The sequence below is a fragment of the Dendrobates tinctorius genome, unplaced genomic scaffold (genome assembly GCF_039654945.1).
Source record: "Dendrobates tinctorius isolate UK_male_01 unplaced genomic scaffold, ASM3965494v1 ptg000013l, whole genome shotgun sequence".
Lineage (NCBI taxonomy): Eukaryota > Metazoa > Chordata > Amphibia > Anura > Dendrobatidae > Dendrobates > Dendrobates tinctorius.
This window is the reverse complement of record NW_027361681.1, coordinates 141,935-158,721: the sequence shown is the minus strand read 5'-3', so window position 1 is coordinate 158,721 and position 16,787 is coordinate 141,935. Positions and strand designations below refer to the sequence as shown.

The window sequence follows — 16,787 nt, the reverse complement described above, 5'->3', positions numbered from 1 at the left end:
GTACATGGGGGGGCAGTATTATAGTAGCTATATTCCTGTATATGTGACAGTATTGTAGTAGTTATATTCTTGTACATAGGGGACAGTGTTATAGTAGTTATATTCTTGTACATAGGAGGCAGTATTATAGTAGTTATATCCTTGTACATAGGGGCAGTATTATAGTAGTTATATTCTTGTACATAGGGGGCAGTATTATAGTAGTTATATTCTTGTACATAGGGGGCAGTATTATAGTAGATATATTCTTGTACCTAGTGGCAGTATTATAGTAGCTATATTCTCGTACATAGGGGCAGTATCATAGTAGCTATATTCTTGTACATAGAGGACAGTGTTATAGTAGTTATATTCTTGTACAAAAGAGCAGTATTATTGTAGTTATGGAGAAAGAGAAAAAGCAGGATGGCACTCGCCGTTCATGTGAATCAAATCACTTTATTTCACATACACAAGGCATCGGCATAGGCACGGGAGCAATGTGCTGGAAGACAGACAACAGCCGTTTCGCGCTCAATACGCTTCAACAGGTCCTATCGGACCTGCTTTTTCTCTTTCTCCACAATGAAATGTTCTGTTTTTTCAATATGGGATTGAGCACCTGTTCCAAGTGGGATTAAGGTGTTTTTTATTAATGTGAAAAATATATGTGCAGACATTCAGGGTATTTTTCCACACAACGGTGCCGGATATCTATTTTCTCAATTATTGTAGTTATATTCTTGTACATAGGGAGTAGTATTATAGTAGTTATATTCCTGTACATAGGGGCAGTATTATAGTAGTTATATTCCTGTACATAGGGGGCAGTATTATAGTAGTTATATTCATGTACATAGGAAGCAGTATTATAGTAGTTATATTCTTGTACATAGTAGCAGTATTATAGTAGTTATATTCTTGTACATAGGGGCAGTATTATAGTAGTTATATTCTTGTACATAGGGGCAGTATTATAGTAGTTATATTCTTGTACATAGGAGCAGTATTATAGTAGTTATATTCTTGTGCATAGGAGCAATATTATAGTAGTTATATTCTTGTACATAGGAGGAAATATTATAGTAGTTACAGTATTGTACATACAGTAGAGAGCAGTATTATAGTACTTATATTCTTGTACATAGGAGGCAGTATTATAGTAGTTATATTCTCGTACATAGGGGCAGTATTATAGAATTTATATTCTTGTACATAGGAGGCAGTATTAGAGTAGTTATATTCTTGTACATAGGGCAGTATTATAGTAGTTATATTCTTGTATATAGCAGTATTATAGTAGTTATATTCTTGTACATAAGGGGCAGTATTATAGTAGTTATATTCTTGTGCATAGGAGCAGTATTATAGTAGTTATATTCTTGTACATACAGTTGTGGCCAAAAGTATTGACACCCCTGCAATTTTGTCAGATAATACTTTGGTATTATTATCTTCATTTAATTTGTCTTAAATGAAAAAACACAAAAGAGAATGAAGCAAAAAAGCAAAACATTGATCATTTCACACAAAACTCCAAAAATGGGCCAGACAAAAGTATTAGCACCCTCAGCCTAATACTTGGTTGCACAACCTTTAGCCATAATAACTGCGACCAACCGCTTCCGGTAACCATTAATGAGTTTCTTACAATGCTCTGCTGGAATTTTAGACCATTCTTCTTTGGCAAACTGCTCCAGGTCCCTGATATTTGAAGGGTGCCTTCTCCAAACTGCCATTTTTAGATCTCTCCACAGGTGTTCTATGGGATTCAGGTCTGGACTCATTGCTGGCCACCTTAGAAGTCTCCAGTGCTTTCTCTCAAACCATTTTCTAGTGCTTTTTGAAGTGTGTTTTGGGTCATTGTCCTGCTGGTAGACCCATGACCTCTGAGGGAGACCCAGCTTTCTCACACTGGGCCCTACATTATGCTGCAAAATTTGTTAGTAGTCTTCAGACTTCATAATGCCATGCACACGGTCAAGCAGTCCAGTGCCAGAGGCAGCAAAGCAACCCCAAAACATCAGGGAACCTCCGCCATGTTTGACTGTAGGGACCATGTTTTTTTTTTTTGAATGCCTCTTTTTTTCTTCTGTAAACTCTATGTTGATGCCTTTGCCCAAAAAGCTCTACTTTTGTCTCATCTGACCAGAGAACATTCTTCCAAAACGTTTTAGGCTTTTTCAGGTAAGTTTTGGCAAACTCCAGCCTGGCTTTTTCATGTCTCGGGGTAAGAAGTGGGGTCTTCCTGGGTCTCCTACCATACAGTCCCTTTTCATTCAGACGCCGACGGATAGTACGGGTTGACACTTTTGTACCCTCGGACTGCAGGGCAGCTTGAACTTGTTTGGATGTTAGTCGAGGTTCTTTATCCAACATCCGCACAATCTTGCGTTGAAATCTCTTTTCCGTCCACATCAAGGGAGGTTAGCCACAGTGCCATGGGCTTTAAACTTCTTGATGACACTGCGCACGGTAGACACAGGAACATTCAGGACTTTGGAGATGGACTTGTAGCCTTGAGATTGCTCATGCTTCCTCACAATTTGGTTTCTCAAGTCCTCAGACAGTTCTTTGGTCTTCTTTCTTTTCTCCATGCTCAATGTGGTACACACAAGGACAAAGGACAGAGGTTGAGTCAACTTTAATCCATGTCAACTGGCTGCAAGTGTAATTTAGTTATTGCCAACACCTGTTAGGTGCCACAGGTAAGTTACAGGTGCTGTTAATTACACAAATTAGAGAAGCATCACATGATTTTTCGAACAGTGCCAATACTTTTGTCCACCCTCTTTTTTATGTTTGGTGTGGAATTATATCCAATTTGGCTTTAGGACAATTATTTTTGTGTTTTTTCATTTAAGACAAATTAAATGAAGATAATAATACCAAAGAATTTGTGTTTGCAATCATTTTCAGGAAGAAACTGAGTATTATCTGACAGAATTGCCGGGGTGTCAATACTTTTGGCCACAACTGTAGGCGCAGTATTATAGTAGTTATATTCTTGTGCATGGGAGGCAGTATTATGGTAGTTATATTCTTGTACATAGAGGCAGTATTATAGTAGTTATATTCTTGTACATAGGAGCAGTATTATAGTAGTTATATTCTTGTACATAGAGGCAGTATTATAGTAGTTATATTCTTGTACATGGGGCAGTATTATAGTAGTTATATCCTTGTACATAGGGGGCAGTATTATAGTAATTATATTTTTGTATATAGGAGCAGTATTATAGTAGTTATATTCTTGTACATAGGAGCAGCATTATAGTAGATATATTCTTGTACATGGGAGGCAGTATTATAGTAGTTATATTCTTGTACATAGGGGGCAGTATTATAGTAGTTATATTCTTGTACATAGGGGCAGTATTATAGTAGTTATATTCTTGTACATAGGGGGCAGTATTATAGTAGTTTTATTCTTGTACATAGGGGGCAGTATTATAGTAGTTATATTCTTGTACATAGTGGCAGCATTATAGTAGTTATATTCTTGTACATGAGGGCAGTATTATAGTAGTTATATTCTTGTACATAGGGGCAGTATTATAGTAGTTATATTCTTGCACATAGGGGACAGTATTATAGTAGTTATATTGTTGTACATAGGGGCAGTATTATAGTAGTTATATTCTTGTACATATGGAGCAGTATTATAGTAGTTATATTCTTGTACATGGGGCATTATTATAGTAGTTATATTCTTGTACATAGGGGAAGTATTATAGTAGTTATATTCTTGCACATAGGGGACAGTATTATAGTAGTTATATTCTTGTACATAGGGGCAGTATTATAGTAGTTATATTCTTGTATATAGGGGCAGTATTATAGTAGATATATTCTTGTACATGGGAGGCAGTATTATAGTAGTTATATTCTTGTACATAGGGGAAGTATTATAGTAGTTATATTCTTGTATGTGTTGAGTGAAATCTGTGCTTTATCTAGAGGCATGAAAGAAGTGACATTTAGATCAACAAGATATTTTGCGAGAGATTTTTTTTACATTTAGTTAACATTACAGTTAATGAACTTTTACATCTTTGTTAATATCGGTTGTGATTGGCAGCTCTAGATAAGTCTGAAACATACTTGAGAATGTTGAGGGACACATTCTGCTTCCAAGGACTGTCCTTTCTCATACCGATTCCAAAACCAGAACGGAAAAACAGTTCTCCTGTAGTGACAAGATCGCACTTTTGTGAGGCTTCAAATTCCAGTACAGCAGAATCCCAAATGAAAGCATGGAGTTTACTGAGAGAGACAAGAAGAAAAATTCAAGGAAAAATGCCTTTGTACCCCAGTTTTTATGATAGTTGTAGATCCCACAAATATCTGCTTCAAATGCCTCTATTAATGTCTACATCAGGTATCCCTACAAAAATGCATCCTGGGGTTAAGTGTTGTGCATGCTGGGAATGTACTACGTGTATAAATTGAAGACATTAGTAAAAAATCATTATTCATAGAGACTTAAAAGGCTTGTCCCATAAATAACATTGGATAGATGATGCATTTATGACTACTGGGGGTCTGATTGTTGAGAACCGCATTGATTCTGGCAATGGGGGTGTCAAAGTCTGCTTTCTAAATGGAATGGTTGCAAATGTGTACCCATTTTTCCTACAGACAGTGAATAGACCCAGGTCACACAAGCTCATTATTGCTCTATTCACACAGGGAACTTTCGGACCCCCGTTCTAGTGATCAAAACACCAGCGATCAAAAATTTGTCGTCTATCCTGTGAATAGGTGATATATTTTTATTGACAACCTCTTTAGAGTAGCAATCCCACCTTGTACAGTAAAGACCTATCTCAGCAATTTTATAATCACTGGGGTCTGACATCTGAGACACACCTAGATAACCCCTTTAACATGAAGATTTTCATCTCCAATGCAAAATCTGCATCAAGCCCTCTATGTAGCATTCATCATCTATAAGGTTTTGCACTCCTTAGTATAATCTTGCTTACATAAAGATCAAAATCAGACACCCAGAAATGCATCTACTGTTATATAACATCCCATAGGTAAATCCGTGAATTTAGAGTGTAAATTTAATGAGAGATAAGGTGGGGCATTATAAACTAGTATTCGCAATTATAGGAAGCAGTGCCCCCTAGGGGACACAATCAGACACTACCATTATGTCATTCTATCAGGTATTGTCATACTTTTCTGTAAAAGTCCTACAATAACCTCAGTGAGCAATGCAGTCCGTTTACATTCCACATTATTATCGGTATACAGACGCAGAGAGCTGGATTTCTCATATTTCGCTTGTGCAACAGGTTTGTTGCAGGACAACAATGCAGTGTGTAGAGAGGGGGGTACTTACTTATCACGTACTGCTTGTATGGCTTCGGCTGCGCTCTCATAGTTATGTTTCTCCATGTGCCGATACATTGTGCTCAGCTCCACCTGTCTTCTGAAGTAAATGTCCACAGAGCTCTGCTTGACTGTGGCGTAGATGAACTTGTCGCTGGGGTTACGAAGCTGCAGAGATAAACGATAAAAGATACACACTTAAAAAAAAAGATAAACTAGTAGAAATTGACAGATTAGTTGTTTTTCTGTTAGGAATTTACAAAACTTTGGGACAACAAAAAATAGGTTATTCTCTATCCATAGGATTTGGAACAACTTGCTGATCGCTGGGGGTCCTAGTGGTCCTGACAACCCGAGAACGGGGCTCTGTAGCCTCATATTGAATTGAACAGAGGTTCATATGCTCGACCTCAACTCTATTTATTGTGTATTGAACTGTCAGAATTAGGCAGGGGTCACACTTGCAAGTGTGATGCGAGAAACTCGCATCAATACCCGACATTGCCGCCGGAACTCGGACCGGAGTGTGCTGCTGCATGTATTTTTATGCAGCCGCACGCTCCGGTCCCAAGTTCCGGCTGCAGTGTCGGGTATTGATGCGAGTTTCTCGCATCACACTCACAAGTGTGACCCCGGCATTAGCTGAATGCTTCACTCTGCTTTTTCCAGATTTCCCACTGACAATGAATGGAGCACTGGGACCAAAACATGTGCTTGTGCACCTCTGCTTCATTCAGTACAGGGTTGCGGAGCCCCATTCTCAGGGTCTCTTGAGGTCCATGGCCATCAGAAAATGAAATTAACCCTTTAAAATCTTACTGAAGGTGCACTGTGTGTAAAAGTGATAATGTGTGGTGCACCAGGTGAGTCCAGTCGCCACAGAGATACTGCACCTCACCCAGAGGTGTGGTGTCCCACTCCCCAGGTAAGGTGGAGGCACCTGACAGGATTCAAACACCTCCACCCAACACACACCCTATAGCAGCAGGGCATCTGGATGTACCCTGCGGGAGGATTATCTCAACCCTGTCTGGGTGTTAAAGGGTGTTGGGAGGTGGGTGGAGCTAGTGGGATGAGGTGGAAGGACATGAGTGAAGCAGTTCCCGGAGAGGAGGAGCTGCTTTGAAGGAAAGAGACTGAAGGAAGCTCCCTGAAGAGGGAATTGATCCTAGAGGCACAGGCAGCGACCATACTGTCCGTGGGGCTCGTTCCATGCTAGCTGACGTCGGGTGGAGGGATAAGGTCGCAGTATAGGAACTGGCCCTAAAACTAGTGGAGTGAACAACAGACTCAGCTAGATCAACCAGAGGCTACGAACATTGCAAGTGCTGCAGCCAAATCCACAATTATACGCTGAAAAGGCAGACACATAGGATCCAGGGACCTAGAGGTTACGTTAGGTTCATACTGCGTTAGAGCAGTCCATTCAATGCATGCGTTAAACAGACTGCGCTAACGCTACTGTTATTTTTGATCGCGTTATGCAATCGGACCCTCGAACGCTGCAGACCACGTCCGAGGGGCAGTCACAATGACAGCACATCGCTAACGCATGCCGATTATGACATGCTTTAGCGATGCGCTATGTTATGACAGTCAATGGGTGCGTTAACGCATCCATTACATAGCGTTAATGCCGCTATGTAACAGATGCGTTAAACGCAGCGCCATAACGCAGTATGAACCCAGCCTTATTTCACCAAGATCCGAGTCTGCTGGCTTGGGACACTGCTTGTGAAGGTGCTGGGCAGGAGGGAGGAAATCAGCACAGGGAGATGGCCAGGAAAGGTACACACTGAAGGGAGTCCTGGAAAGGTGTTCTCCATCTATCTGGGAGTTTGCTGAACCCCTGACCTGAAGGACGCAGCACCAAGCAGGCACATGCATGCAAGTAAAGCTTTTGAAACTGCACCCAGCTGTGTCCTCTAATTCTTCCTGCGTCACCTACCCAACTCTGTTACATCTACCACCGCCAAACCCAACATCTTTGCTATTACCACTGCCCTGGGACAAAAGCTCTACCTGTGGAGAGCTTTTACAACTCTGCTGCATCACACCATCAGCCCCAGAGGATCTGCACTGCAGCGCTGGTCACCTCTAACCAGAAACCACAGGTGGCATCACGAACTTATCTACACATAGACTTTATTCATCACCAGTTCTTATTTTACATGGACACTCGGGGCCAAGGACCGGGTCACTGCTGCCGTGACACATCCCTTTAAGACCACGGCCTGCTACCGAGTAACCAACAGCCCTTGGGGTGCTTCAAATGTATTTTGGCTATTTCAGGGCTTGAGGGGAAGAGCTTGGCATGGATTCTCTCTTTAGTGTCTTTGATCGCTCTGTTATGCCAAATTAGAGCAGAGCCTCCGTTTGCGAAGCCAGGCTTCTGAGATCTCCCCATCTCCCAATTGTAATTTACGAGTGAAGTTGTCATCAAGTGTTCACTTTCCCTGCAGCACTACCACAGGACAAATGAAGCATTACGCAATTCTCATTGATTTTAACTGGATGTCCACGTGATGTACGAATGTGCCAGGTCCTCCCGAAGGAGAGATGTTATGTTATTTGAAAACCAGTCTCTAGTCCAATGTCTTATATCCAATGTTAGTCTGTGACCCGCTGGGTGGGTTTACCTTCCCGTACATAGTAAATCACAATGAGGAAACAATGTGCGAGGCTTATCTGATTGGCAGTCACATTGTGCTGTACCTATTAGAGAATGGTGTTCAATATTTCAGCCGCTCCCATCTGATGTCCTGTATCAGTCCGTGACAAGGGCAATGATCCCAATCTAAACTCTGATGTCCATCTCTAGATACAGGATAACACGAAATCTCACCTCTTTCCATTTACCGTAAGGCTGCGTGCATACGGTACATTTTTTATGCGTTTTTTTCTGGTTGAATTGGCACAAAAACACTAGGAAATCTTTATGCCATTAAAGTCAATGAGAATCCTGAAGTGCTGTACACATGATCAGTATTTTTCTGTTCAGGATTTGCTGTGCGTTTAAATCCGCAGCATGTCAATTCTTTGTGTTTTTTTGCATGCATTTTTGACCCATTGAATGCACAGGAAAAAAATGCATGCAAAAACGTTGCAGATTTTTCGCATCGTTTTTGCTGCCAAGATATGCAGATACCTTGCAGAAATTTCTGCAAGTACACTAAATACTCAATGTGCGCACATACCTTAAGGGTGCATCCAAAATAGTTGCCAATCTGCACTAGGATTTGCAAACATCAAATGTCACCATTTCTGTTGCTGTAATTTTAAGAAAATAAAAAATCCATTCCCCCTGTACGAATAGCAGATGTGCCCATTGCTAGGCATGTCTACAAGACCTTCTCCTAATCTACGCCACCTCATGCCACTGACTGCCAGTGAGGAACAGGAATCTGGTGAGAAGACCTGGAAGCCTTTCATTTCATCCACCATTGGTTCATGCACTATTGGTTATTGTTTGCTGCTGTCTTATCCTGGTGTCCATATTTTGTGTCCTACTACTTACCCGGGGGTCATTGATCCCCGTTATCCTTTCCTCCGGCCTGTCAAGCACCAGGAAGGCAGCCAGGTTAGCAGTGTAGGAGGCTACAATGATCATAGCAAATCCAGCCCATACCATCCCCAATATCCGGGCAGAGAAGCTTCTTGGTGCCCCTGTGAAAGAAGACATCATTATTAATCTCTGCCATGGGAACATTTGATTTATATCAAGCATTTTGATTCTGATCCTTACTGGGGGAACTGACAATGCAGAATATAATGCAGGGGAAGCAGACTGCAGGTAATTAATTATGCGTTATATCTTGGGAAATAAACATTCATGGCTGCCAAGTGCTACAACACCATTTACTGACGCACTATACTTATTACTATACTAATAAATGACCTTGTGCTGGAAAACACTTTATCAGTAAGAAATCTGGAAGTTCGGGTAATGCCAAAGCTAAATATGTGTAAATCTAGGAGTGGGAAACAGAGCACAGAATAGGCTGATACTCTATAGAGGGAGAGTAGGAGAATGCTGGTTACGCTTACCTGGTGGTGTTGTGACAGCCAAAACTCCTATGTAGGCATGAATAAAAATAGCTGCTATGCCCCGTGGCCGGTGGATAAATCCTCCAAGAGATATTGGATCCACTTGGATAAACACGTGGAAGAATTGATTCACTCCAGCAGCCATGTCCATCCACGCGTTTATCCAACTGGATCCAAAGCTAAATATGGTATGACACACATTAGGACTATGCCGACAAGAGAAACAACTCTTGGTGTCTAGAGCACCAAGCAGAGAGAACACGTATCCACAGCTCCTGCTCTAAGACTACATTATACAGTGTTTCCATTACTAAAATTGGATCAGAACTAACCTGGTAGACCCATTCTCCACTCTGGATTTGTTTACAGCTCTGCTTTGCCTGCCAACTCGGTGAGAGGACCAGGAGACTGACTTTAATGTCCAGGGCACTGTTCTTGCTTAGTGAGTTTCACAGAAAGAGAGAACCTGGGTGTCCCCCCTCCAGCTAAAGCACTGAAGAGGGACTGAACTTCTGCGGGGTTATAACACAGGGGCTCTTGGCAGAGGTGAGGAGACAGGAATTTCCTTACAGCATCTGGGAGACACTGAGACAGAGGGAAAGAACTATCCTGAACTTCCAAAAGTAAGAGCCACTACGTTGTAAACCATAAGCCTGCTCAATGTGAATCAGAGCCCTGGAGGAAGTGCTCGTGCCTGTGGTGTTTGGCGAGTCTCTACAGTCCCTCCATATTTGGGGACCCCCTGTGTGGGACGCCATTGCACAGCTTTTGGTGCCAAAGTGGCCATCTTGGACTCAGCAGCACACGGAAGAACAGGTGCTGTACTATTCCCTCTCAGTCAGCTTAGTACAACAGGCTTAGAGCCAAGTGGGTTGATCCCTATGAGAAGACACCTGTGCCTCATTTATTCAAATCTTGGAGGCACCTAACACATACAGTTGTGGCCAAAAGTATTGACACCCCTGCAATTCTGTCAGATAATACTCAGTTTCTTCCTGAAATTGATTGCAAACACAAATTCTTTGGCATTATTATCTTCATTTAATTTGTCTTAAATGAAAAAACACATAAAGAATTGTCCTAAAGCCAAATTGGATATAATTCCACACCAAGCATAAAAAAGAGGGTGGACAAAAGTATTGGCACTGTTCGAAAAATCATGTGATGCTTCTCTAGTTTGTGTAATTAACAGCACCTGTAACTTACCTGTGGCACCTAACAGGTGTTGGCAATAACTAAATCACACTTGCAGCCAGTTGACATGGATTAAAGTTGACTCAACCTCTGTCCTGTGTCCTTGTGTGTACCATATTGAGCATGAAGAAATGAAAGAAGTCCAAAGAACTGTCTGAGGACTCGAGAAACCAAATTGTGAGGAAGCATGAGCAATCTCAAGGCTACAAGTCCATCTCCAAAGACCAGAATGTTCCTGTGTCTACCGTGCGCAGTGTCATCAAGAAGTTTAAAGCCCATGGCACTGTGGCTAACCTCCCTAGATGTGGATGGAAAAGAAAAATTGGCAAGAGATTTCAACGCAAGATTGTGTGGATGTTGGATAAAGAACCTCGACTAACATCCAAACAAGTTCAAGCTGCCCTGCAGTCCAAGGGTACAACAGTGTCAAATCGTACTATCTGTCGGCGTCTGAGTGAAAAGGGACTGCATGGTAGGAGACCCAGGAAGACCCCACTTCTTACCCCGAGACATAAAAAAGCCAGGCTGGAGTTTGCCAAAACTTACCTGAAAAAGCCTAAAACGTTTTGGAAGAATGTTCTCTGGTCAGATGAGACAAAAGTAGAGCTTTTTGGGCAAAGGCATCAACATAGAGTTTACAGGAGAAAAAAAGAGGCATGCAAAGAAAAAAACACGGTCCCTACAGACAAACATGGTGGAGGTTCCCTGATGTTTTGGGGTTGCTTTGCTGCCTCTGGCACTGGACTGCTTGACCGTGTGCATGGCATTATGAAGTCTGAAGACTACCAACAAATTTTGCAGCATAATGTAGGGCCCAGTGTGAGAAAGCTGTGTCTCCCTCAGAGGTCATGGGTCTTCCAGCAGGACAATGACCCAAAACACACTTCAAAAAGCACTAGAAAATGGTTTGAGAGAAAGCACTGGAGACTTCTAAGGTGGCCAGCAATGAGTCCAGACCTGAATCCCATAGAACACCAGTAGAGAGATCTAAAAATGGCAGTTTGGAGAAGGCACCCTTCTAATATCAGGGACCTGGAGCAGTTTGCCAAAGAAGAATGGTCTAAAATTCCAGCAGAGCATTGTAAGAAACTCATTGATGGTTACCGGAAGCGGTTGGTCGCAGTTATTTTGGCTAAAGGTTGTGCAACCAAGCATTAGGCTGAGGGTGCTAATACTTTTGTCTGGCCCATTTTTGGAGTTTTGTGTGAAATGATCAATGTTTTGCTTTTTGCTTCATACCACAACTGTAGACAAACACCCCTTAAGAACCATTATAAGGGTATGTTCCCACGGTCAGCAAACACTGCGGGTTGAACGCTGTGTACATCCGCAGCGTCCAACCCGCAGTGGCCAGATGTTGCAGCATAGTGGATGGGATTTGAAGAAATACCATCTCCACTATGCATGCTTCAGCACTCGCAGCTTCCTTGCCGAGAAGCACATGCGGAGCTTCTTTCCAGACTGCAGCATGTAAATTTATCTTGCAGAGATGCTAAGTCTCCACAAGATAAATGTCCCTGTACAATGTATAGGGTGCGGTGATTCCGCATGGTTCAATGAACACATGTGAAGTCACCTGCATTCAAAAGCTGGCAGCGCTTTGGACAGTGCGGGCATAGGCTGCGTTCAAAGTGCTGCCATTTACTGACTGTGGGAACATACCCTAAGGGCTAAAAAGGGAGGAGAAACAAAACCTCCCTGCCCAGCATTGCACAAGCTTTGTTACTAGCCACTGAATTCATAATCCTTTCCTGACAGTGGCTGTGTAGAGAATTACATAGGACTTTATAAATAACTGTATATGATACATAATACAACCTGCTATTTGTTGCACCTTGCTGCCATCATGTGGCATGTCTAATAAGTACATTATTATCTCTAAATATTCAGACCAAAGGACTCTCCTCTCTCATTATACTAAAACTTGGACCACCCTTCAGAAGGCCTCACTAAAGTGTATCTTGTTTAGGCAGAGATTGGGAAAAGAGTAAAATACCTGATGGATACATAAAAAGTGATGTTCCAGATCTTACCGTCCACAAAGAGAGAATGGGCTGATACTCAGATGAAGCATGTCTGCCAAAACGAAAAAGTGGCGAACTGAACCATTACGGAGGGTGCAGACAAACAAGGTCTATCTAACCCCCTTGGACAGGTTTTTGGTACAAAAAAGCTTACAGTATTGAAATCGTTATGCCACCAAAGTCGCAAAGACAACCAATTCACAAGGGAGGAGCACTAAAAAATAAAGGCACTTGGTCAGACCATCCTGATATTGACTTACAAACAACACTATCACTCTCTGCCTTAATTTCCCCCCAAGATGCTGAAGGATGCTCCCAGGACCCCCCATCAGAGGCTGAATCAACAGATGTGGATTTAATGTTGATGATTATGGCTTACAGCCAATGAAAACCCAGAAGCTATTATCTCAGTAAATTAGAATACTTTATAACACCAGCTTGAAAAATTATTTTAAAATCCAAAATGTTGGCCTACTGAAATGTATGTTCAGTAAATGCAATCAATACTTGGTCGGGGTTCCTTTTGCATCAATTACTGCATCAATGCGGCATGGCATGGAGGCGATCAGCCTGTGGCACTGATGAGGTGTTATGGAAGCCCAGGTTGCTTTGATAGCAGCCTTCAGCTCGTCTGCATTGTTGGGTCTGGTGCCTCTCATCTTCCTCTTACAATACCCCATAGATTCTCTATGGGGATAAGGTCAGGTGAGTTTGTTGGCCAATCAAGCACAGTGATGCTGTTGTTTGTAAACCAGGTATTGGTAGTTTTGGCAGTGTGGACAGGTGCCAAGTCCTGCTAGTGAATGAAATTTCCATGTCAAAAAAGCTTGTCGGCAGAGGGAAGCATGAAGTGCTGTAAAATTTCCTGGTAAACGGCTGCACCGACTTTGGTCTTGATAAAACACATTGTACCTTCACCAGCAGATGACATTACTCCCCAAACCATCACTGATTGTGGAAACTTCACACTAGACCTCAAGCAGCTTGGATTGTGGATTCTGCGCTCTTCCTCCAGACTCTGGGACCTTGATTTCCAAATGAAATGAAAAATTTACTTTCATCTGAACACAACACCTTGGACCACTGAGAAACAGTCCAATTCTTTTTCTCCTTGGCCCAGGTAAGATGCTTCTGGCGTTGTCTATTGGTCATGAGTGGCTAGATACAAGGAATGCGACACTTGTAGTCCATGTCCTGGATACATATGTAAGTGGTGGCTCTTGAAGCAATGACTCCAGCAGATGTCCGCTCCTTGTGAATCTCCCCCAAATTTTGAATGGCCTTTTCTTAACAATCCTTTCAAGGCTGCAGTTATCCTGGTTGCTTGTGCACCTTTTTCTACCACACTTTTTCCTTCCACTAAACTTTCTAAAAATATGCTTGGATACAGTACTCTGTGAACATCCAGCTTCTTTAGCAATGACCTTTTGGGTCTTATCCTCCTTGTGGAGTGTGTCAATGACTGCCTTCTGGACATCTGTCAAGTCAGCAGTCTTCCCCATGATTGTGGAGCCTACTGAAACAGACTAAGGGACCTTTTTAAACGTTTAGGAAGACTTTGCAGGTATTTTTTAATTATTCTAATTTACTGAGATAATAACCTTTGGGTTTTTATTGGTTGTAAGCCATAATCATCAACATAAACAGAAATAAACATGTGAAATACATGACTCTGTTTGTAATGACTCTATATATAATGTATGAGTTTCACTTTTTGTATTGCAGAACTTAAATAAATTAACTTTTTGATGATATTCTAATTTAGTAAGAAACACTTGTTTCTCAGTCATCTCCCCACCAACCATGACTTCAAATCCCTTGTCTCAGAAGTTAAGGATGCCTGCAGAGTAGAGATTAACCCTATACGCCAAGATGTTAAGCTACTCACGGACAGAGTGGACTCTGTGGAAGCTGAACATGATATTACCAGGAGATATCTTTCTAAACTACAGAGCCGAGTCATCACATATGCTAAAGCTCTGGATGAAACAAACAAACATCTTGAAGACTTGGAAAATAGGGGTTGGTGCAACAACATAAGGTTGAGAGGCATTCCTGAGGATGCAGGACTTGAAGATCTTCATACAACACTTGAATCGGTGTTCAACGCCGTCCTGGTAGCAGATGCTAACATAGGTGTTATTTCGTGGACTGACCACGTGCCCGTGACACTCACTCTTAAAGAAGCTTCAACTTAGAGTAAAGTACGCCACTGGAGGATTAATGAATACCTGTTTAAAAAGGCAATATACAGATGGAAAGACACTGTTACGTGTTACAGAACCACTTAGCACCCAGAATATGTTGTGCAGTTATATGTATGTATAATAGGTTCTATGTGAGATGCATGTCCCTAATGCATCAGCCCACAGGCTGCGCCCCTGGGCAGAGGGGACACCATTTCTCCTTTTGTCCGCCCTCCCCCCACCTTTGTAATTCCCACAGTAAACATCGGCAGGCTCCGGCCACCTACGGCTTTTGTAATGCATGTCTGGCCTGCCGCTTTTCTACTGGCCTGCCCTCTGTATCTGTGTGATATATTCTGTGTCCTGTGAGTAAAGTGTTGTCAGACTGGAAATACGTGGAGAAGCAGTGATCTTTTATATGCGCCCATGTAACCAAGGAATTCCAGCCAGCGTCATTCATTCAGACTCCAGCCAACGCAGAGCGGACCTCCGAAAACACAGGGTGGTACTGAAAGAGGTACCCCAGCTTGGTAGACCCCGTTACACTGGCGGCAGACAGCGGGATTTGATACCCCTTCTACAGGAGGAAAGGAATGAATGGAAAATAACTACCAGAAGTTAAAGAGGACTACATTAAAAGATCTGGTTGAAGCCCGAGGGTTGATCGTCAGCAACAAAACAAAAGCGGATTTGATAGCAGCCATCATGGAACACGACAGTGCAGCGCCCCCCAAGGTGAATGTGGAGGAGACTGAATTCCAGAGGGAGGTAAAGAACAGACTGGCATTCTATGGCCTAAACCCTGCAGTAGAGATCATACGAGAGGTGAAGGCTGATGTGCCTACTGATCTGAAGGAAAAGATGGCCGAGCGGACCAGGATAGAGCTAACCAAGATGGAGATGGCAGAGCGGACCAAAGTAGAGCTGGCCAAGATGGAGATGGCAGAGCGGAGAGAGGAGAGTCAGCGAGCAGGGGGAGCTCTGGCCTTCGACCAGGTACCTTCAACAGTAAGCCACAAAAAGATCCAGTATAATGCCTTCTGACAGTTGGGGGAGGCAGAGGAAGACATTGATGGCTTTCTGCAGGACTTGGAGCGGCAGTGTGCCCTTCATCAAGTGAAGCCGGAGGAACGGGTTCAGATTCTGGCCAGCAAGCTGACAGGCCGGGCAGCGGACGCCTATCGCACGGTACCTGATGAGGACTGTATGGACTATGAGCGGATCAAAGAAGTGATCTTGGCCTGGTATGTGCTGACACCAGAGGCCTACCGCCAAAAGTTCCGCGGACTTATAAAACGCGTAACCAATACCCACGCTGAATGGGCCTGTAAATTACGGCGGTCACTGCTACAGTGGGTACAAGGGAGCCAAGCAACCACTAAGGAGGACGTCCTCCAGCTCTTCCTGTTAGAACGATTCTTTAATGGACTAAACCCCGAGACACAGGAATGGCTTCGGGACAGGCGGCCAACGACTCTTGAGGATGCCGCTCGTCTGGCCGATGAACATCATGATGCCAGGAGGCCGCAGTTGTCCGGATCAAAGGTGGTCACTAGGGGCCCGCCCATGGACCTGGAGAGCCCGAAACCGCCGAAGATTGTAGGGGGACCAGCTAGAAACCCGGCCTACCACAGTCCCCCTGGGGCATGATGCCACACCTGTCGTCAGCTGGGCCACCTGCAAAGACAATGTCCCAACCGGACTCAGCATACCCAGTGGCCAAAGGCGGGAACAGCTACCTTCAGCCGGGCTGCTGTACACTGCTACCAAGGCGAAGCTGACCCGGCATTGGGGGCTACGACTAACCAAGGGGTGGAAGAGATGGAGGAAGTGCTGCATGAAGTAGACCCCGTGCAGGCAGCCTGGGCAGATAATCGACAACAGCATCGACAGGTCGTGTGGGTTAATGGGAAACATATGCAGGGAATAAGAGATTCCGGGGCAACTTTGACCCTTGTGAAGCCTCATCTCGTCCGGGACCAAGAGAGGACGGACCAGACAGTGGCAGTCCGTG

The 16,787-nt window shown here is 43.2% G+C and overlaps 1 protein-coding gene across 15 annotated transcripts in view; it reads right to left on the bottom strand.

The window, feature by feature from the left end:
- GRIN1 (glutamate ionotropic receptor NMDA type subunit 1) overlaps positions 1-16,787 on the bottom strand; it is a 134,827-nt gene that overhangs the window by 42,040 nt on the left and 76,000 nt on the right. For all 15 annotated transcript variants that reach the window (XM_073558096.1, XM_073558071.1, XM_073558064.1 and 12 more), the window contains 3 exons: positions 8,840-8,988; positions 5,333-5,490; positions 4,084-4,245 (listed from right to left, as the gene is read on the bottom strand). In XM_073558096.1, coding sequence (XP_073414197.1) covers positions 4,084-4,245; positions 5,333-5,490; positions 8,840-8,988 — 469 coding nt within the window. The remainder of the gene's footprint in view (positions 1-4,083; positions 4,246-5,332; positions 5,491-8,839; positions 8,989-16,787) is intronic.